The sequence below is a fragment of the Harpegnathos saltator genome, unplaced genomic scaffold, assembly GCF_003227715.2.
Source record: "Harpegnathos saltator strain DR-91 unplaced genomic scaffold, Hsal_v8.6 scaffold127, whole genome shotgun sequence".
NCBI classification, from domain to species: Eukaryota; Metazoa; Arthropoda; class Insecta; order Hymenoptera; family Formicidae; genus Harpegnathos; species Harpegnathos saltator.
This window is the reverse complement of record NW_020229903.1, coordinates 86,317-110,000: the sequence shown is the minus strand read 5'-3', so window position 1 is coordinate 110,000 and position 23,684 is coordinate 86,317. Positions and strand designations below refer to the sequence as shown.

The 23,684-nt window shown below is 37.6% G+C and overlaps 3 protein-coding genes across 8 annotated transcripts in view; 2 read left to right on the top strand and 1 right to left on the bottom strand.

The window, feature by feature from the left end:
* PKD (serine/threonine-protein kinase D3) overlaps nt 1–2,236 on the top strand; it is a 10,259-nt gene extending 8,023 nt beyond the window's left edge. The window contains exons 14-15 of one of the 4 annotated variants that reach the window (XR_003114279.1): nt 1,906–2,008; nt 2,132–2,236. The gene's annotated coding sequence lies outside the window, so the exon portion shown is untranslated. Of the gene's footprint in view, nt 1–715; nt 1,164–1,905; nt 2,009–2,131 lie in introns of those variants that run through there. The other 3 variants (XR_003114280.1, XR_003114277.1, XR_003114281.1) reach the window with 3 other exon arrangements.
* An 8,047-nt stretch (nt 2,237–10,283) lies between these two features.
* Nucleotides 10,284–17,159, top strand: LOC105180679 (uncharacterized). Its single transcript, XM_019840261.2, has 5 exons — nt 10,284–14,143; nt 14,284–14,566; nt 15,978–16,260; nt 16,609–16,781; nt 17,003–17,159. The coding sequence occupies exons 1-5, from the start codon at nt 14,031–14,033 to the stop codon at nt 17,147–17,149; spliced, it is 999 nt and encodes a 332-aa protein (XP_019695820.1). The 5' UTR covers nt 10,284–14,030; the 3' UTR covers nt 17,150–17,159.
* Nucleotides 16,977–23,673, bottom strand: Dhap-at (dihydroxyacetone phosphate acyltransferase). Of its 3 annotated transcripts, none has more exons than XM_011136888.3 (7): nt 23,612–23,673; nt 22,788–23,102; nt 22,288–22,698; nt 21,690–22,206; nt 21,041–21,321; nt 18,198–18,448; nt 17,646–17,978 (listed from the first exon to the last, which is right to left on the bottom strand). In XM_011136888.3, the coding sequence occupies exons 2-7, from the start codon at nt 23,077–23,079 to the stop codon at nt 17,646–17,648; spliced, it is 2,085 nt and encodes a 694-aa protein (XP_011135190.1). In that variant the 5' UTR covers nt 23,080–23,102; nt 23,612–23,673. The 3 variants fall into 3 exon arrangements, with proteins under 3 accessions (XP_025163009.1, XP_011135190.1, XP_011135188.1); XM_011136886.3 differs by lacking the exon at nt 23,612–23,673 and adding an exon at nt 23,366–23,406; XM_025307224.1 differs by lacking the exon at nt 23,612–23,673 and having other exon boundaries at nt 16,977–17,978; nt 22,788–23,079.
* Nucleotides 23,674–23,684: the final 11 nt, after the last annotated feature.

Here is a 23,684-nt window from a genome sequence, read left to right as displayed (position 1 = left end):
ATTCGCATTACTCGATGTTCGCCGCGGGGAGGTTGCTCGGTCGGATTTGTATATCATAATGGCCCTAAAAAGAGCCGATTTTGTGTGTGGAGGGGGCTCATTCATCATAGATTGTCGAAAACGCCGTCATCGACAGCTCGGCACACTCGAACTCGCTTTTCGAAACTTTCGATGAGTTTCAGAAGAACGTTTGCTGGAATCGCTCGGCATACATTTCTGATGCAATCCATCATATCCTGCTGCGTCGTTGACGGTTGGCGAAATACTGCATAACTTTCAAAAATCCCTACGGATAAAAATCCGGAAAAGTAAGGTCGGATGATCTTGGTGGCCACCAAATTGGACCATCTCGATCTATCTATCGATGAAGGAAAGTGGTATCGAGGTGATTCCCGAAGGAAAGTAAAATATGACGTACAAATCCGACCGAGCAATCTCCCCGCGGTGTACTACTGTGATAAAAAAATAAAGTGAATTTTTCATTTAAACTTCGCGGATACTATAAAATCATGAAATTTTTTTGTGGGTTGGTAGCACTGTCTTTGACATCTATGCAGAGTTTCATGTCAATATATTCAATTGCTGCACAGCTATACGTGTTTTTGTAAACATATAAAAGTGAGTTTTTCGATTTTTACTATGTCTGATTTTGTTGAGCAAAGAATATGCATTAAATTTTGTTTGCGGAATGAATATTCTGCCGCGGATGTTGCAGAAGGCCTTTGATGATAAAGTTACGTCGCAAAAAAGTGTTTACAAGTGGTACAAAGACTTCAAAGAAGACCGAGAACGAGTTCAAGACGAACAGCGCTCCGGACGACCATCAACATCTACCGATGAAAGCCACGTCAAGGAAATCAAACTGTTAACAAGGAATATTATTTGAGTGTTATGCGTCGTTTGCGTGAAGCTATTCGCCTCAAGAAGCCAGAATTATGGGCAGACAATTCTTGGTTTTTGCACCACGATAATGCATCGTCCCACACTGCATTGGTTCTTCGAAAACTTTTCGCCAAAAATTCGACCCATATCATTCCACAACCACCGTATTCGTTTGATTTAGCACCGTGCGACTTCTGGCTGTTCAACAAACTCAAAAGACCGCTCCGGGGACACCGTTTCGACTCGATTGAGGAGATAAAAGCCGAATCGAAGAAAGTATTGAAGGCCATCCCGGAAGAAGACTTCTCTGACTGTTTCGAGGATTGGAAAAACCTTGGCATAAGTGCATTGTGTCGGACGGGGAGTACTTTGAAGGCAATGAAATTGATTTGGAAGAATAAAGATTTTTCATTTTATAAACAAATTTACCTTATTTTTTTATCACAGTAGTACATCAAGTAATGCGAATGTCAGCGGTATGTCAACTTTGAAGCTTCATATTTTGGGAATGGCTTACGCAAAAGACAGAAATAGGTAGTGTTTTAAAAACGTCTCGACAAGGGCTATAAGAATATGCAATAAAAATAGGAGGTTCCATTTAGGATTTTAAAGTTGACTTTTACATGACCTTCAAACGACAATCCAAGGTCAAGCCAAGGTCACCGTCAGATGTCCCCCTTTGAACCCTACAACTTTTGTTTAAAACATTTTTCGCGATCTGGTTTACCTGACGAAATATTTCCGATTGTCGATTAAAATGGACCACCTTGTATATAAAAAAAAAATAGTGACACTTCTGATAATGGCTCATAATATGTCAATCTTGAATAATTCTGCCAATTTTCAATGGATTTGCACACAACTTGGTACTCTCAAGATTTTTGGGACGCTAACTAAGAATCTGGAGTCAAATTTGAGAAATTCAAAATGGTGGATCCAATATGGCGACTTCAAATGGCTAACTTTGATATAATATTATAGATATGTATCAAACTCGGTATATGTATGTTTTATTGATCACAGGTAACAAAATACAGAGTCGAAATAAAAAAATAAAAAATGGCGGATCCAATATGGCAGACCAATATTTTTGCTTCTGGTGACTAACGGTATTTCATTATATAGGGTGAGTATTTTTAATCTTAACAGGCAAATGTTTCGAAAATATGCAATTTTACAAAAAACTTTTTAAATAAAAGTTATATGATGTCGAGGGGGATATATAATAGTGACCTTGGTTTGACTTTAGGACATCTACTTAAGGTCAGAGGATGGTCAACCTAATTTTCTCAAATGGAACCCGCTAGTTTTCATATATTCTTATAGTTGACTTCAAGACCTTTCCAAAACGCTATGATAAAGTATTTTTTTATTGAGTACTTTCATGGAAATCGAAAATCTTTTAAAATTTGGTCCGCTGTATTGGACCCGCCATTTTGAATTTTAAAATTTTGACTCAAAAAACTACTTATAGATAAGTTTACGTATAAAATACGACATTATTTGCTCTTACCAGTTTTGGTACAAAACATTGATTTCGATTCATCAGTGAACTGGTTAAGTTTGAAGAGATGCAAATGGATTTTTTCTCATTTTATGGAAATTTTATTCGCGTTATTGTAACAAGTTTAAAATCCCACGGAAATGCAAAAATCCGTTATTGATGTTTCGTGCTATATAGTTTATTGATTTAATCTGCATTTTAATACGTATAATTATAATTTTTAATCTATCACGTGCTAATATATCTAGAGTAAACTTGGTATTCTGTCTGTTTAAGACACGCGTCTATATTTTATGGCGAGTTTTTATTAAGTTATCAGTGAATTTAGCTGAGAAGAAGATTTTATATATTTTTATCTCGACTTAACAGTTGATATAAACAACTCGTATAGAACACATTGCGTAAAAACCAATAAGAAAGGAAAGAAGCAACTATTCTATTTGAATATATGCGCAAATTGCAATGTACCGTGCATGTATTCTTAATCAATGTATCATTAAACAATTTATAACTGATGCGATAATATTTATTATTTATCTCGAGTCATAAGACATTTTAAGCGTGAAAATAATGAAGACTAACGTTCTTCTTGACTGACGAATTTCTTTTGAATTTTAATTACAACAAATATCTCACAATGTATTCTATCTACGGGTGTCGACGTATTAAATGCTGATACGGAGCAAATGGTGGAGCAGAGAAGAGAGTACTACACAAATTGATATTATTGGGATAATTTGTTGCAATATAATTTAAATATTTTTATATCTTTTTACATTTCTGCAAGGTATTTAGTGATAGTATGTTTTTTTATTTGCACAAGAAACGTACGCAAGTTGCGCACAAGACGCATTGTCGTTATATTACGTTTATAGCATGTTGCTAGACTGGAGGTTGAGTAATCACGGATGCATTTATATGCACAATTTATTACGTAAACATAATATATTATTTATCGTCTCTATCGTCATAAGTTAACGAGGTTTCCAATTCTGACAGTTGATAAAGTATTGAGATCCCGTATTATAATTTCAGTTGAGGAATTCCGTATAATATTTCCGTATAATATTGGGTTCAGTAAAAAGTTTTGAGCGTTTTCCGCTAGATGGCTTTAGTAAGGTCATATCTCACGATGTATATGTCGCATTTGGTCATTCTATACTGCGACTTAAAGGTGACATAACATTTTAAAAAAAGTTTTTTGACAGTTTTATGTTTGGTGAAGCCAGTTGTGTGTTAGAGCGTTCCAAAATAGAGATAAAAAAGAGAAAATTCGATACATTCTTCAATACCACTACGACCAAAGGGAAAAAGCGGAGCAGGCGGCCAAAAAAATTTGTGCTGTTTATGGACCCAATACAGTATCGAATGCAACAGCAAAGCGGTGGTTCCAACGATTCTGTTCTGGTAATATGGACGTCGAAGATGAGACACGCTCTGGTAGGCCAATCATCGAAAATGTCGATAAAATCATGGAAATCGTCGAGTCGGACCGGCATGCGAGCACTTATTCCATTGCCCAGGAACTGAAGATTAGCCAGAAAATCGTTCGGAACCATTTGCATAAGGCTGGTCTCAAGAAGAAGCTCAATGTATGGGTGCCACACGAATTGACGCAAAAGAACCTTTTGGACCGAATTCATGCCTGCGATTCTTTGCTGAAGCGTAATGAAATCGACCCATTTTTGAAGCGGATGGTGACTGGCGATGAAAAATGGGTCACATACGAGAACAACAGGCGAAAAAGATCGTGGTCCAAGCGCGGTGAGCCGGTCTAAACGATCGCCAAGCCCGGATTAACGACCAAGGTTTTACTGTGTGTTTGGTAGGATTGGAAGGGAATCATCCACTATGAGCTGCTCCCATCGGGCCAATCACTCAATTCGGACCTACACTGTCAACAACTGGCCAGATTGAAACAGGCGATCGACGAGAAGCGGCCAGAATTGGCCAATAGGAAGGGTGTTGTGTTCCATCAAGACAATGCCAGGCCGCACACATCTTTGACGACGCGCCAGAAGCTCCGAGAGCTTGAATGGGAGGTTATATCGCACCCGCCGTATAGCCCAGACCTGGCTCCAAGCGATTATCACCTTTTCAAGCATTTGCAAAATTTTCTTGATGGTACAAAACTGGCCTCAAGAGAGGCTTGTGAAAATGAGCTGGTCAAGTTTTTTACCAATAGGGACGAGGACTTCTTCAATCGCGGAATTATGAAATTGCCTTCAAAATGGACAAAAGTTATCGAACAAAACGGCGCATATTTGATCTAAATCTGATAATCCTAACTTTGTTAATTTCATCGTCGAAATAAAGAGAAAAAACGCTCAGAACTTTTTACTTCACCCAATATTTCATAGTCTCCAAATCTCAAACGTCAGTTATTTATTATAATTTCGATATTGTAATTACCAACGCTCAGAAAAAAATTCCAAAGCGGCAAGGGAGATTCCATTTAGAATTATGGTTTTGTCATAAAGTTGAAGCTATGTGTATGTTTTAAATTAGTAAAAGGCCTCGCATATAATTATATATGATTTTAGATCTCGGTGGAATCGGCTAGTTTCCACATATTTTGTAGCTTATAATTAAACAATATAGCTGCTGGATAAACAATGTAATAGGCTCAAGGCTAAATAATAGAGCTTTTGAGTTATAGTCAATCAAAGAGGAAAAAGTCGAGCTGGAATATATCGAAAACCTTAGAAGAAAATCATTGTTTTTATTGATCCCAGAGGAAATTCTCACACATGCTCTCCATATTGATTCATATATATATCGTCTCATACATATATGCATTACATATATTACATATATTAGGTCATTAAGTTATGAAATGTCCGATTTCGAATCCAAAGTTTGGTTTATTATATTTCAAACTAGAAGTAGTCAATTAATCAAAGCATACGCCTAAACTATCGACATAGTTTTACTATCTTAACGATAGCTTACCAGGTCTGTAAATATGAAACCGGAATTTGCCCATAGATGGCCCTAGCTGTCAATGTAGTTACCGTCAAACCGCGTCATTGGCGCCATTTCCATTTGTTGACATCTGACAAAGATTTTCAACTCATAATAATATAAGTTTCATAAAACAGCATAGTTTGTAATAGCGTTGAACATGTCGAATTTTGTGCCTGGAAGCTACGATTTGCGGACAGCATTGATTTTCTGTTATCATTTGAAGAAAACTGCTGCAGAATCGCATCGAATGCTTGTCGAAGCTTACGGTGAGCATGTTCTTGGTAAATCACAGTGTTTTGAGTGGTTTAAAAAATTCAAACGTGGCGATTTTGACGTGAGAAACGAAGAACATAGAAGACCACCGAAAAAGTTTAAAGACAGTGAATTGCAAGCATTGTTGGATGAGGATGACGCTCAAATGCAACAACAATTCGCGGATCAATTAAACGTGACACGAGAAGCCGTCTCCATACGTTTGAAAGCCATAGGAAAAATCCAGAAGATGGGAAAATGGGTTCCACATAATCTGAATGAAAGACAGCAGGAGAACCGAAAAACCACTTGCGAAATGCTGCTCGCCAGGTACAAAAGAAAGTCATTTCTCCATCGAATCGTGACTGGCGATGAAAAGTGGATATATTTTGAGAATCCTAAGCGTAAAAGATCATGGGTAACTCCAAGCGAACCATCGACATCGACTGCAAGGCTAAATCGCTATGGACGGAAGACAATGCTCTGTGTTTGGTGGGATCAGAAGAGTGTGATCTATTATGAGCTGCTAAAACCTGCCGAAACCGTTCATACTGAACACTACCGACAACAAATGATCGATTTGAATCAAGCTTTGCGTGAAAAACGACCAGACTATCAAAAAAGGCAACACAGAGTGATTTTGCTTCATGATAATGCACCATCACACACAGCAAAACTGGTGAAGGAAACGATTGAGGCGTTTAGTTGGGAAATACTTTCGCATGCGGCTTACTCACCAGACTTGGCTCCGTCCGATTACTACTAATTTGCATCGATGGGACACGCACTTGCTGAGCAGCGCTTCACTTCTTACGAAAATGTACGAAAATGGCTCGATGACTGGTTTGCCTCAAAAGAGCAACAGTTTTTTTGGCGTGGCATCCACAAATTGTCAGACAGGTGGGAAAAATGTATAGCTAGCGATGGGCAATACTTCGAATAAAATATTTTTTATCATTTTCATACAATAAACGTGTATTTTCTATATAAAAATTCCGGTTTCATATTTACATATCTGGTATTTATATCAGCAGCGAAGAAGCCTGAAGAGCAGATGGCGATGAAATCGCGGAAGGCGTTTCCCACAGTTTGTTAAGAATTGAATATTTTTCCTTGTAAAAAACGGTCTAATGCCTGGAAGAAGTGGTAGTCAGTTGGTGCAAGATCTGGTGAATGTGGTGGGTTGCAGAGAGTTTCTAGATTTAATTGCTGTAATTTGAGAAATGTTGTTTCTGTGACATATGGTCGAGCGTTGTCTTGCAAGAGGATTGGCCTGTCTCTATTGACTAATCTCGGCTGCTTAATCGCAAGCATCCTCATCATTTCGTCCAGTTAGTTACAGTAAACATCCGCTGTAATTGATTGACCAGGTCTCATGAAGCTATAGTGGATAATAATACCAGTGCTGGACCACCAAACAGACACTATTAGCTTTCTTTTGTGAATATTCGGTTTTGAGCTGTGTTTCGGCACTTGATCTATATCTAACCGTTGTGCCGAACGCTTGCGATTATCGAAAAGAATCCGTTTTTCATCACACGTAATAATACGATGTAAAAATGGCTCGCCTTTATGTCGTGGTAGTAAAGAAAGGCAAACATCAAGATGATTTCTCTTTTGATGCTCGTTGAATGCATATGGCACCCATCTATCCAGCTTCTTTACCGTGCCGATTTGTTTCAAATGATCCGATATTGTTGGAATAGCAACATTAAACTTTGTTGCTAATTTACGCGTAGTTCGAGATGTATCCACTTGCACTATAGTTTTCAGTTCATCATCATCCACTTTGGCCTCGGGTCGTCCACATGGTTCATTTTCAAGATTAAAATCGCCTGAACGAAAATTCTCGAATCATCGACGTACTGTGCGTTCATTAGCCACACTTTCCCCAAACACTTCGTTAACATTTCGGGACGTTTGTGTCGCATTGGTTCCACGACGGAACTCATATTTGAAAATAATATGAATTTTTTATTTATCCATTGTTATACAAAAAATGCTGTAGCAAGAACAATTCGAAAGATAACCATCACCAAAACATGCGTTTGAAAGAGTGGTACCTTCACAGCAAAAAAAAACCAAGAATGGTAAGAGTGAAAAGATGTCAGAGATATTGACTGTTGAACTTAGTACTTAAGGAAATTGGAAATTTCATATTTAATAACCTAATATATAAGGCGTCCCCATTTTATTTTTGACAGTTAAATATCTCGAAAAATATAAAAATATAGAAAAACGTTTTATATAAAAGTTGTAAGATTTTGATGGTGACTTTGACCTTGACCTAAAAGTGAAATTTGAAGGTCATTTGGAGGACAACTAAAAAAGTTTAAATAGAAACCCCTATTTCTCATTGCATATGCATGTAGCTTATCTCGAGAGCTTTCTAAAACACTATAATTAAATATTTTTTTGTTAAATATATCTCGAGTTATAAGCTTGAAAGTTATAGTACCGCCGGAATTAGCGAGAAATTTCGTTCAGGCGATTTTAATCTTGAAAATGAACCATGTGGGCGACCCGAGGCCAAAGTGGATGATGATGAACTGAAAACTATAGTGCAAGTGGATACATCTCAAACTACGCGTAAATTAGCAACAAAGTTTAATGTTGCTATTCCAACAATATCGGATCATTTGAAACAAATCGGCACGGTAAAGAAGCTGGATAGATGGGTGCCACATGCATTCAAAGAGCATCAAAAGAGAAATCATCTTGATGTTTGCCTTTCTTTACTATCACGACATAAAGGCGAGCCACTTTTACATCGTATTATTACGTGTGATGAAAAACGAATTCTTTTCGATAATCGCAAGCGTTCGGCACAACGGTTAGATATAGATCAAGTGCCGAAACACAGCTCAAAACCGAATATTCACAAAAGAAAGCTAATAGTGTCTGTTTGGTGGTCCAGCACTGGTATTATTATCCACTATAGCTTCATGAGACCTGGTCAATCAATTACAGCAGATGTTTACTGTAACTAACTGGACGAAATGATGAGGATGCTTGCGATTGAGTAGCCGAGATTAGTCAATAGAGACAGGCCAATCCTCTTGCAAGACAACGCTCGACCATATGTCACAGAAACAACATTTCTCAAATTACAGCAATTAAATCTAGAAACTCTCTGCAACCCACCACATTCACCAGATCTTGCACCAACTGACTACCACTTCTTCCAGGCATTAGACCGTTTTTTACAAGGAAAAATATTCAATTCTTAATAAACTGTGGGAAACGCCTTCCGCGATTTCATCGCTATCCGCTCTTTAGGCTTCTTCGCTGCTGATATAAATAAGCTATCGTTAAGATAGCAAAACTATGTCGATAGTTTAGGCGCATGCTTTGATTAATTGTACTATTTCTAGTTTAAGATATAATAAACCAAACTTTGGATTTGAAATCGGACATTTCATATTTAATGACCTAATATATGTAATGCGTATACAGGGTTTTTCAATTGGTGCGGGTCGATGTTGGCAGCCTATGGCGGCTATGTTGTTTTGGCGGCGTCTGTTTAACCTGTTGTTTATTATTCAGTCACTGGTGCCAAATCACCAGGACAAGTTACACGATTGAGCAGCACGTCCAAATGATAAAACTTTATTATCAAAATGAGTGTTCGTTAATGCAAACGTTGCGTGCATTGCGCCCATTTTACGGCAGAGGCGGTGGCCCTTCAAAGTCGACTCTCCAACGTTTGGTGGCCAAATTCGAGACGACCGGTTCGGTAAACGATCAGCCAACACCCGTATATCAAAGGAACGCCAGATCGGCCGAGAACATCGCCGCTGTAAGTGAAAGTGTGCAGGAGAACTCGAGGCAGTCAATTCCTCGTTGTGCACAAGAACTCGGCCTTTCGCAGACTTCAACTTGGCGAATTTTGCGTCGGGACTTGGGCCTGCACCCGTACAAGATCCAACTGGCCCAGGAGCTCAAAGTTAATGACCATAGACAACGCCGTTTGTTCGCTGACTGGACTTCGGAGCATTTGGAAGAGGACCCCAATTTTGGCCGAAAAATCATCTTTAGCGACGAGGCGCATTTTTGGATGAATGGCTATGTTAACAAGCATAATTACTTGTTGTATATGGCACGACGCCATCCCACACGAGGTTCAACAGGTAGCAATGCATCTACAAAAAGTTACTGTTTGGTGCGGATTTTGGGCCGGCGGCGTCATTGGTCCGTACTTTTTCGAAAACGACGTTGGTGAGGCCACCGTCACCGTCAATGGCGAGCGCTACAGAACGATGATAACCTATTTCTTTTGGCCCAAATTGAACGATATGTACGTGGACGATATGTGGCAGGACGGTGCTACGTACCACACAGCGGACGCCACGATGGACATTCTGCATGAATGATTTGAGGGTATGGTTATCTCTCGCAGAAGTGACGTGAATTGGCCACCAAGATCGTGCGATTTGACCCCGCTAGACTTTTTCTTGTGGGGTTTTCTGAAGTCGCAGGTCTATGCCAATAAGCCACAATCGACCGATGCCCTTAAAGTCAACATAACCTAGGCCATCGCTCAAATTCAGCCGGATCTATGCGGCAGAATCATTGAAAATTGGATCGCTCGGATCCGTGCCACCGTGAGAAGCCGCGGCGGACATTTGAACGATGTTATATTCCACACATAATGGCATACATGGGCCTTTCAAATAAAAAAATAATTTCGTTAATACCTCACACACAGCTTGTTTTATTCCATTGCAGCATCGACACGCCCTTATTGAAAAACCCTTTATGTAAGAGACCAGCAACATCATCTGATGACCTTCATATTGAAAAAATACGATTTTGTGGAAAATAATCGTCGCTTAACAGTTTGTGAAATAGCAGATGTGGGAATCAGTAAAAGCTCATGACATATGATTTGGACTGAAAAACTGCCAAGTCGCCGCAAAAGTCGTTCCACGGCTGTTAACAGAAGAACAAAAACAAGTGCGTGTTAACATTAGCCAAGATCTTCTAAGATGATCAAACAACGATAATAACTTCCTGAAGAACATCATAACAGATGATGAGACTTGGGTGTACAGTTATGATGTCGACACTAAAGTGCAGTCATTGCAATGTATGGGACTATCTTCACCAAGACCGAAAAAGCGCGTAAGTTTCGTTCAAATGTTAACGTTATGTTGATTGTTTTTTCGACTGGTATGGTGTCGTGCATCATAAGCATGTCCCGCACAATCAGACTGTCAACAAAGAGTTTTATTTACAAGTGATGTGGCATTTAAGGGAGGTAATCAAGAAGAAAAGACTTGAAGCGTGGACAAACAAATCGTGGATGCTGCACCACGATCCCGCGCTCCTTATTCGAGCAAAAAATAACATGACTGTCATTCCCGAGCCTTCATATTCACCTGATTTAGCACCTGCTGACTTCTTTTTGTTCCCCAAGCTAAAGAATTCTTTAAAAGGATACCGTTTTTAGAGTATAGATGAAATAAAAAACAGGTCGCTAGAGGAGCTCAAGGCTATTCCACAAATCGCATATCAGAATGCATTCCAACAGTGGAAAAACGTTGGGAGCGGTATATCAACAGTGAATCACATTGCTTTAAAGGAGATAAATCAGATTTTCGGATCAGAAGTTGTATATTAAGAAAATAAAATGATTTTAAAAATGTTCGGTTTCTTTTTGGACAGACTTCGTATATGAAGTCATATATGAATCAACATATGGAGCATATGTGTAACTTCTCCTGGAATCAAAAAGAATAATAATTTTCCTATAAGGTTCTCGAGCCTGATATTCCAGTCTGATTTTTCTCCCTTCTAATTGACTGTAACTCAAAAACTATCCATTATTTGATCTTGAGTCTATTACATTTTTGTTCAGCAAATCATAAATTATAACATTTGTGAAAACTAGCCGATTTCATCGAGATCCAAAATCATAGATTAGTGATGGGGTTCTTTTGAACATTCCTGCGAGCAAAATATAATTGTGATGCGTGTTAATTTAAAGTTTAGATGAAATCAACAAAGATAATGAAACGAAATGAAACAAAGATATGATCGACATCTGAATTTTTGTTAACACTGGTGCTTGGCGAATCTCAATGTTGATTTAATTAATTATAAAACACATATATTGTAACTTAAAAGAATGGTGTGATTCTGTATTATATCTTTTCAACTGAAATACTTGAGAGATAAGTTATAAAATAGATTTCGATATGCTTTCTCTGGAAAGAAAATTTGGCAATTTCCTTTTGCGAAGAAAAGGAAAAGAATTAATTTCATATATAATTCGAAATTTATAATAGAACAGTAAATTCTCCGCGTCAATTTAGCAACTAGTCTATTTCGATAGATTCATTTAAAGTGCTTCGCAATGATATAAGCGACTGAGTAAAACCTCTTCAGCTGCTTGATACTTTTCCTCGCGAAGAGAAATTAGTTGCAAAGTGCTGAGAGATTCTATACATGACCACACAAAAAGTTGGCATTACATTATCTTTAAGGATATGGCCTATATCTTGAATAACTTTACATAAAGTTAGCGTAAGACATTGTTTCATGATGATGTTTTATATCATGATAAAGTAGCAGTGTACACTTTTTACACATCTTATAAACGTTAATATATAATACTATATATATATATATACACACCGGGTGGCCCAAAAGTCGATTACTGATTTGAAAAATTCGCAACTTTTTTCACAGTAATATATACTATGTTGAAAATTGTTACTAGTATATTGAAACTAGTATGTTACTAGTATGTTGATACTAGTATGTTGAAAATTTCTGCAAATTATACTTAAGAACTCAAGAAAGTTCGAAGTAGTAACCGACTTTTGAGTATTTATAACTGACCTTATGTATTCGATAAAAGATTACAATATGACGATAAAAACCTGAAAGGGTTATCAATACCTGTAACATAAGAAATATTAGATAGGCGTTAACAGGCATTATGATTGTTATATTTTATAACAACTTTTAAGGGGGAAAAAAGAAAGAAGAGTTCATCTCGTAAGCTTTATTCGTAGAACTTCGTAGAGCAGTGTCCGCGCATGCGCATTGATCTATTATACATATATATTGTACTTAAGAATTCACAATTACGCTGTGCAAACGTAATCTAAGTCAGGCGTACGATCAACACATCTCCTGCTCATGAAAGCAAAAATGCATTTATTATGTATTTAGCAACGCATTTAAATCTCTCTCCTGTGAGACGTACGACTTAAGATAGCGCGAAAATTCGCATCAGAAACGAACGTTGTTAATCGTAATCTCTCGTATTCTTACCGTACGCACTAATCTTACGCTTTCGTGCGTTTGTTTTCAAAAAGCAGGATATATAAATTATTTAAATATATATATATATACATATAAGGATAATGTTCGTAATACATAACATTTATATTGACTCACACAATTGTACACAGATCACACAACTCTTTATATCTCATTCGGCAGCCTTGAAAAACTTTCGAAACTGGCTTATGATAATCGAGTGAAATGTTGCGATTAAGGAAAAAAACATTAAAATGCGAGCGTCGCGAACGATACGTAAATGGGATCGCCGCAGGTTGCGTACTTAGTGCCAGGTGAAAGTTCCAATTTACATGTGTTATAATCTTTATCCTCGTAGCGGTAACGAAAGAATAACGATATGTGGCAGGCGGTGATGATGCGATTCGCGTTTCTCTTGTGAAGCTACAACAATGTGAAGCGAAGAAGTAGGATCGTAAGAAGAACACGCGAGACACGGACGAAGGACTACCGTGATGGTAGTCGTGACGCTGGTTTTCCGCGGATCTGCGAGTTTTGTATAAGAACGATCTTTACGTAGAGGATCTTTACGTAGAGGAGAAATTCTGTAAGGATCCAGGAACGTAAAATAAACGACGATTCGTTTGGAGACATTCCTTGTGTTGCTCTCTTTTGCTGAACGCCTTCCACATTATTGTTTCTCTACCCGGCGAGTGCGTTTCTCGTTCGACGGAGCTTGAAACGACGTTAATGTCACGAATGCAGACTCAGCGAGATGATGACGGAGAAGAAAAGAAGAAGAAAGATGCGAAGATGGCTTCCTATCTCTTCACTGTTCTTCTCATCCTCGTCATCATCGTCGCCGTCGTCGTTGTCATGACCAGCGCATGAAAACGTCATCGCGCATCGTTTCGTTCTCTTTAATCCTAACAGAACTTTTGCCGGAAATAATGAGTGTCCTCTCGCGCGTGTCCTGTTGCTGTCGCGCGGCTTGTCAGGCAGTATCCGAATTACACAGACGACTGCGGCGCAGCAGCCAGCAGTTCACAAAAGTTGGTGTATTATTCAGCTAGAAACGCGACCGCGACCGGTCGTCTCGGGAGAATGAGGTGCATTTTCTTCAGCGGACAGTGATCACGATAGAACGTCGTCGTCGTTACCATTCCCTCGCAAAATGTCCGTGCACGATACCCTTTGTGCTCTGTGCCTCATCACACTCCTTTTGAGTCTCAACCTGGCCGAATGGGTGGACATACCGCAATTCTCGGATGAAGGCAAGATTTACAGGTAAGCCTCTTCTCTTATCCTGAGAGAAACATCCTGAGTCATACTCTTCTTATTCTTCAAGCTGTACAGTCCAGTCATCTTCGTGATCATTCTCATTTCGAGTCGTTCTTTCTGATGTCGCTTTCTCGTCCTCTTTTTAGGATACCTTCCGTGCAGCAAGATCAGTTCTACAAATTCCGACGAAGTCATGTGGACAGCCACGGCTTCCCGGACAATTCGCGAAATGGCAGCCGGGTTTTCCATCGTCCAATCGTCAAAACCGTACACGCGATGGCCGAGAAAATCACAGAGATGAAGAAAATACATTCCGTTCCGGAGTCGACGATGACGTCGTATCTGTTTCCTATACAAATCACTGCCGCTTACTCGAACATGGCCGAGGAGAATCGCGGTCCGTCGAGTACCGGCGACGTTGCAAACGAGGTAATAAATTTAACAGTTGTCATAATTTACTAACTACAGGCCTCGCACCTCAAACTTCGCGACTTTAATTTCACCAAGAGTTTTCAGAGCAATTAAATTTCTTCATCAGGAATGTCAAAGCATCAATAACTTCCGAGAAATGAACAATCGAAAAATTATGACTTTTCACACATTAAATTTCAGACGATCTAATGGATAACGATAATAAATTATTTCTTCTCATCAATTTCAAGTGGACTTTAAGGAGGATATTACACGTGGAAGGCTGTTTTCAAGGCTATTTTTACGAATTTTTTTAACAGAAACGATAGATCAATTGGACTTGAAATTTTTACAATGCACTCATTAATGTTCAAAGTATAAAATAAGTTTTATTGAATCATTAGAACTGACCCAATTTGTAATTTTAGATAAAAATGTAGTCTTCCGTTTGCGAGTTTTATATTTGCTGTCGACATAATTCCGGGCTTTCCACTACTTTGAAACTAAAAATTAAGAAAGATTTCTAAAATATATGGTTGTCATTATAGCCCGTACTAAAACGAAGGCAGTGGAGGCCAAGTTTGGAAAAATAATGACTGTACAAAAAAAGGTATCGAAACTTTTTTGCACGAAAGTATGAAACTTTTTTCAACTTGTAATCATGTTTAAAAAAATGAATAAAGTGAAATATAACTGTGTTCGAGGTAGGGGCGAAAACTACATGTCTACTGTATATTGTGTAAAAATTTCAAGTTCATTCGGTTCAGCAGTTTTTGCGTAATCGTGTCGACAGTTTAAGAAAATGGTGTTTCCAGATAAACGCGTTTAAAGTTTTATGTGTACTTTCCATATAGATAGTAACAAATTTATTTTATACTTTGAACATTAATGAATACATTGAAAATTTCAAGTCCATTTATCCTACCGTCTCTGTTAAAAAAATTCGTAAAAATAGCCTTAAAAATGGCTTACTCCGCATGTAATTCTCCTCTTAACAGAATTTTATTTTAGGATTTAGTTACAAAGATATGCTAAAAATTGAGAAGTGAATAACGATTTTCTTCGATTTTAGAAGAAAAGCAATTGCCCTCAAAGAGCACCTTTGGGTAAAATTAAAGTCGCGAAAAGAGACATTCTATATGTATATATTATAATCAAGTAAATTGCTAAGTAAAAATGCATTAGTATATTATTATATTTTAATAGAAATTTAATTAAATAAATATAATGCTATTAATACAATGATATATTATGTAACGATATATACACACTCGAATAAAAAAACATAGTGTAGTCAACGAAGCTTAATAGAAAAGATAAAAGGTATACATGTACGCATGTACGCATAAATAAATAAGTACATGTACGCATAAATGACATGATAATTCGGAATAAATAATTTATATATAATTCAACTCTGGTATTTCAGAATAAGTTATCAAACAGACACCGTGCAATTTCGACAACGCGGGAGACAACGATGTACAACGCGCTTACGACTCAATTACCCCCTTCAAATATTATCCCTACACCGAAAACATTGCAGGATAAGTTTTACAATCGCACACTAAAGCAGGAGGATGGTATATTACAATATCTGCCCGTAGACATACTCAAGAGTGTCCATCGTACTCTACAGTCACAGCCGGTATCGCTCGAAGGGAAGATCCACTTCCTCAGGACATTCGAGAAAACTCTCATGTCAGAGATCGGTAGGAGCCTCTTCATAAATCTATTCTTCTAGCGAGAAAACTTCTGAGAAATGAATACTTTCGAAGTTAAGATGTGAAAATTTTGATTCTTCGCGAATTCACATTAGAGGGAAAGATGGATCCCCAGGATAGTAATCATGTAACCTTTCTCTAAAAATAAGAACATAAAAAATTCTACATTTCCATAATTTAAGAAGTTACACAATCACTCAAATCGTCGAGTTCGTATGGAACTTTTAACTCGTCGTGTTTTCGCTTATTATATACTTCACACGCGATCTCTTTCATCACAGCACTTCTCTCATCTTTTCACTTGTTCCTCACTTTATTTTTTATTCGCTCATGCAGAATCGCGTCTCACCACGACTATGGCACCGAGACGAAGGACGAGGGGAGCGCATTATCACGAACACAGTTACGACGATCACGAGGATCATTCTGTAGGATTCCCATCGATAGAAGGTGCACTTATGGCTATATCGTTCCTCACGTTCGCGGTTTATCTCGTGCGACTCGTCATGGTAAGTGAAGTATCTCAGAATTTCACTCGCGACCCGGGACGCGAAAATGCGAAACGTTTGACTTCACGTTCGCTTATCGTGCTCGTACGTGCTAGAATGAAAAAAAATCAGAGATACTTTCGAAAACTTCCTGGTACAGATGTTACGTGCATTCTTGTCGATACCAATCCCACAGACTTTTTCTTTGAGTTATCTAAAAAAAAAAAACCAATCCTTCGCAGCTTCTCTTCCGAAATATAACCAATCCGATGACCACAACGACCGCGGCTACGCTATTCCTCGGTAGAAGGAAGAGATCCACGACGGACTTCGACGACGACACCGCTAGAATACTCGGCGACTTGAACAGTTTTGTTTCCAACTTTTGAATCGCTTTAGCGATACAATACTGATATCTCGTGACGAAAGTGTACAACTGAACCAGTACTAATTGTTACAGTGTTGTGTATTCTCCTTACTCTTTATTTTGGCATACTACAGATGTCTTCGTGAGTAATCTCGGTCTCTCATAAATAAGTGGTAGCATATTTACTCATGCTTCCTATAAACATGTCACGATTAGTCTTGGCCTCGTTTGTCAACGGCATGTCGACACATTTTCATATCTCAAGTCTACAGATCTACTTCATTGATTAGTTAATTAATTAATCTGTTTAAATTACTTAAATTAAATAGACCTCCACTTATACATTAGGACCTAACTTAGTTACTTTAAATTAGTCGAATTGATTAATTAATTGTCTTAAATTACAAATTAGAAACTAATTAATTGGAATTATCAGGTAGCATCGATTAACATTCTTATCATCACATCCATCACATCCAATTACTCGAGCACGCACAGATACATTTATACGCAATCGTCTATAATTTAGCTTGTACATCCACCGACGGTAAAATGATCGAAGGGAGCGCATTGACATAACGAATCACGGGACGTCGCAATGGTAAATCGCGCAATGCACCGATGAGACTCGCCAGGTCACTTTCACTCGCGCGATATGTACCGTGTTCAGGGCACTTCTCGATAACGCCCTGCGACAGCAGAGCAGACAACGTTGTGCTGTACAGGTCGAGAGACAGGCAATACGGATGTTGACAGCAGCTGTCGCCTGTCAGCATCAACTTCTCCACTTCCTTCTGCATCTCGACGATAACCGTTCGATCCGTGAGTTCACTTGACACTATCTCACCTCGCTGAAAAGAATTTCGCGTGAGGATACATCATTCGTAATCAATAATCGAAATTGGAGGCGGTCATCGTGTTGACTCAAAAATCTCCCCATGAACACTGAACGAATGTTGATGTGAACGAAGAGTTTCTTTCATAAATGGAAATACGCAGACGAGAGAAATGTATATTCTGTGGGAAGAGACTTCTGAATCAACCTTCGAATGAGAATTTTGAATTTTTACCTCAAGCAAGGCGCACATCGCGCACACGACGTCTATGAAAGGCAGCGCGACGTTATGCAGGATAAAGAAGAGTTTTCTGTTTTCTCCTGGGAGAATCAAGTCGCCCCGCGCATGTAGGCAGTTCTCCGTCAGCAATACATCCAACGATTCTTTCCACTCCGTTTCAACGAGACCTCTATCCGTGATCGGTCGAAAGACAAACTCGGCACCCAGCAGCATTCTAAGCAGTTCGTATCGTTTCAGAGCTTCTCCTGCGAATGTGAATCAAATATATGAGTATAATGATAAATATGAATAATATCCCATTATAGACTAATGATATATATATATATATGAATATATATATATATATATATGAATAATATATCAGTGTTTCTCTCGTTTATTAATACGTTGACCGTCGCGTCAATTCAATTCCCGCTAATTATACAAAAACTCAGTCGATATATGATGACTTGCTATAGACATAGAAAATAAGGTAGTTATGCAGTATAGGGGATGACTTCAATGACTTTTAACCCTGACATATGTTGTCGAGGTCATCATTCTGAGCAATGTGCAAAAGATTTTGGGTGGCGCTCGTTGTTTGTTAAAAAGTTATCAACAAAAGAAGTTTCATTAATTGAGCGTAATTTTTCAACACTGTGTACATTTAGGTACGGTAAACTTTACAAGTATGTGAGCAGAGAGACTTAATATACCTGCATAATTACCAAAAATTACCATATCCAAACATTCCTTTTATATATTCTTAAATCTTTCATTTAAGTAGCATAGCACACGATCATATTGACAAGAGTTATAAAAATATACATTTTTGCATATATTTTGTATAAAAAATATAAATTTATAAACATATAAATTTATAAAAAATTTATCAAAAATATAAATTTATTACATGATTATAATTATTGAAAATACAAAACGAGTTTCATAAATATGATTTTTCACCTTACTAAATTAATGAGTCTACGATATATTAAAATAACAGATTCTGAAAAGATCAACAAAGACCTTTATGCAAGGTTTGGCACAAATAAATTACTTGCAAATGCAAACCTTACATAGTAGTTTTTACTATTCTTTTCAGAATTTATTTTATTATATCGTAGACTTATTATTTTAGTAAGGCGAAAGATTTAATTGCCAAACCATGCGTAACGGTCTTTGCGTCATTTCGGAATCTAGAATTTTAGTATATGGTAAACTTATCAATTTAGAAAGGCGAAAAATTTATTTGCCAAACCTTGTGTAGGGGCCTTTGCTAATCATTTCGGAATCTACAATTTTAGTATATGGTAGACTTATCAATTCAAAAAGGTGAAAGATTTAAGTGCCAAAACTTATGTAAATAAAAACGAATGTATTGATAATTCGTTTTGATGGTTCCACATATTATTCAAAAAGTTTAAATTGGCGGTCATTATTTATTACAAACGGTGGATACAAATTACGTTCATTTTGTTGAATTTCTTTTGTTGATAATTTTTTAACAAACAACGAGCGTCGCCTAAAACCTTTTGCATATTTGCACTAAGGGTGATGGTCTTGATAACATATGTCAAGGTCAAAGTCATTGAAGGTGCATCCTCTATACTATAATTACTGAAAATAAATATTCAAAGGTGATATTTATGCATATGTATCTATATTGTTCTATTGAGTCTATACAGGGTACTAAATTTCAAACGTAATAGGTAAAAAATCTCGAAAACTATGAAAGATATTAGAGAAAGCTAAAACATGTGTTCCATGATTTCGAAGGGGAAAGAGAATGGCATTATCAGTTTTTTATTTGGAGGGCATTTTCAAGGTCAATTGAAGGTCAACTTAATTTTTTAAAATAGAAAGCCCAATTTTTTATTATATCTTCTTTTTCTACCAATTAATTTTAACAACTTTTGTCTGAAACATTTTATTTGCCTAATATTTTTTGAAATATTTAAGGAAAGCTTGGTAACTTTTTCAACATTCAACTTGCGATATATCTTGCTAACTATTCATCGAAAGAAAAAATAGTATTTACTACCAAGAATATATTACTATAATAGTGCCATAATTTTTGTTAACTTATCGACCTTCGGAAATTTAAAATTATTAAATTAACAAAAGTTAGGGCACTATTATAGTAATATATTCTTGACAGTAAATAAAGTAAAAAAGTCTAATACTATTTTTTCTTTCAACGAATAGTTAGCGAGATATCGTAAGTTAAATGTGGAAAAAGTTACCAAGTTTTCCTTAAATATTTAAAAAAATATTAAGTAAATAAAAAAATATTTCAGACAAAAGTTGTTAAAATTAATTGGTAGAAAAAGAAAATATAATAAAAAAATTAGGCTTTCTATTTTAATAAATTAAGTTGACCTTCAATTGACCTTGAAAATGCCCTCCAAATAAAAAACTGATAATGCCATTCTCTTTCCCCTTCGAAATCATGGAACATGTGTTTTAGCTTTTTTAATAGCTTTCATAGTTTTCGAGATTTTTTACCTGTTATGTTTGAAATTTAGCACCCTGTATATATATACCATTGACCGTGGCAATCGACTATTCAACTTCAGATTGCCTTGTGTATAATTTGACGAGATACGGTAACTTTACAGTGACTCAGTGTTAAAAAATACACAGCCAATGAACGATGTTTTCTCTTTTAGCAACGTAACACATCCAATTTGCATCGCAAACGAGCAATTGATCTTTATCGCTTTAAGACATCGAATGTCGCGCCTTGGAAGAAAAGGAACAATTTTAGCAGAAATTGAGAAGTGCGAAAGTAAACATCGTTTCTCTGTCTTTCGAGGCACGGAAAGAAGAGTAGAAACAATATATGCTATTATTACCGGTCGACGTGCCGTGTTCTCCTATTGTCGTGGTAATTAGAGCTGCCTTCACCAGGGAAGCCAAAATCGGATTGACGTAAATCATGATATTAATGGCAGGCACGGCCACTGACATGATCGTATCTGACAGGACATGTCCTTTGACCTTGGACGTATTCATCGATTGTTTGCTTGTTTTGTGTCTCTGCTTAAGTCTCAACATATTCGACGAATCGAACACGATAAATTCGTCGTGCGGTTCCAATGACTCCAATATTTCTTGCTCGACGTTGTCATCATTGCTGTAACATAAAAGATGAAATTTGAAGGGGACCAAAACGTTCATAAAGCATTGGAAAAAAATCCATGATAAACGTAGTTGCTATCAATTTGGAAGACATTCGACGGATAGAGAAATATCAGTGGTCTGTTTTTTTAGTTGCACTGCTGAACTGGTTTTATCAGCTGCACCGCTGAACTAGTGCAATAAGTTGGAGTAAGAAAAAACATAGTTGTTTCTTATTCTAATTTATTGCACCAGTTCAGCAGTACAGCTGAAAAAAACAGACCACCGATATTTCCTCATATTGCATGAAAGCCTCACAAATATACAAATAAAAAATAAAATAAAAAAAATAGAAATAAAAAATATAACAGATAAAATACTCACGTTTGAGTCGCGGGATGCATCGACATGCCCAACGTCCCGACGATGAAGTTCTTGAACCACTGGTAGTCCTTGGCTAACGAATCGAGCGTGTATGGCTCGCTCGGACGCATTTGAATCCTCTCGTTGAGTAGCAACGCGATGATATTGATTGGCATGAACACGATGTTCTTTTTGTGCGCGTCTATAATGAGATAAGCCATGGTCTCCGAGACCGACGACGGTAGCTTGACGTGGGGTGATAACATGCGCGCCCTGCGAAGCGATAAGTCCACGTAGTGGCGGGCGGAGATCGGCTCGCAAATGTTGAAGAAGATACGGCCGTGCGAGAAAGGTCTCTGCAGTATGGATAGAGAACGAAAAAGACCAGTCGTGGTTTCTTTTGGTTTCGGGATACCCAACAGTTCGTAAACGAACAACAACTCCTCCGGCGGTCGCTCGTAACTCATGCTTATTGGTATGAATTGTATGTCAGGCACGTCACTTTGAAGCAAACTCTCCAGGATCATGGACAGCAGACCTGCGAAAGAATAATTCGTGCGAACAAACGAGTCGCTCGATCGATCGCGCATATTCAGTTGTTGACGTCTCGTTGGCTTACCGTATTTCGGCGTTATGCTCTTCTGACTGCGACTGCGGGTGCCTTCGATGAAGAATTCTATCGCCCTGCTGCTGTGACTGACGATAGTGTTGACGTATGTGCGGAAGATCTCCTTATACAGTGGATCGTTCGAAAAGCTACGTCGCATGTAAAATGCCCCGGTCTTCCGCAATAATTCTCCTACTATTTTCATCTGATAAAAATCAATGCCACTGGCGATATTCGGTAATGCCATGTCGTAGGAAAAAAGAACATACGACAACAGTATGAAGTCCAAGTAACTTCTGTGACTTGGCACATAGATGTACTGTACTTGTGACATTTGCATTTGTTGCTTCAGACTGAAAAGCCTGCATTCGTTCACATAGATTTTGGAGAATATTCTCTTCATAGCTTTTGTTATGAAAATACCTGGAATTCAACCGCAAATTTAAGAAGTATTGAATAATAATAAATAAATATATTGGAATTTATCAATTTGAGTAAAAAATTATAAATACCTAACCAACGAACTGTTGCCAAGTCCTCTTTACTAGCCATCTCATTCAAAATACAACGTGCATTCTTCTCAATATTCTTAATACTGACACCATTCGCAGCTGCTAACTTTTTAATTGTGTGTCTAACTCGTTCATTAGACAAGATATACTCTATTATCTTTTCCCTCGTGTATCTTGACTCTGGTGGTAATTTATGGGGTAGCAATGGGTTCATAGGTCGTGTAGCCCATGAAATATCGCAATCCTTTCGTCTCTCCACCAGTATATCCACAAATACATTACTTTGCTCCATCTTTCCAGGCAGGTGTAGAGATACTAAAATGTTAACTCATCCAATTGCAAAAACATCACATACACGCACACGGGCGCGCATACAGTAACAAAGGGCAAATATATAATTAGCATTTACATATGCGTTTACATAGCATATAATTAGCATTTACAAGTCAAGAATATTAATAAATACATTCCTTCGATTTGCATGGTTAGGAGACATCAAAAACGTTCCGATGGGAAAAACATAAGATTCCTCATTACTCAAGATTTCTCATCAAATACTATAAATACAAAAAGATTACCTTTAAAGGCTCGTCTACAATAGCTGTAAAAATAAGGCTGTAAGGCTGTAACGTAAGCTGTCAGCGAATGAAAATATTTCATTTCATGTCTTATAACCTTACAGCCTTACTCTTATAGCTAATGTAGACGAGCCTTAAGAGACTGCGAATATGATGACAGTCATGAATAAACAAATCCGGCGTGAAGTGTAAACAAAAGTCACATGTGTGTGTAAAGGAGCAGAGGTGAAGGGGATGATAGTTCACCTTAGGACGTGCAAATTCTTAAGCCAGCGGCACACGGTGCTTGTTTTCGTGCTGGATTGCTTGCTGGATGAAA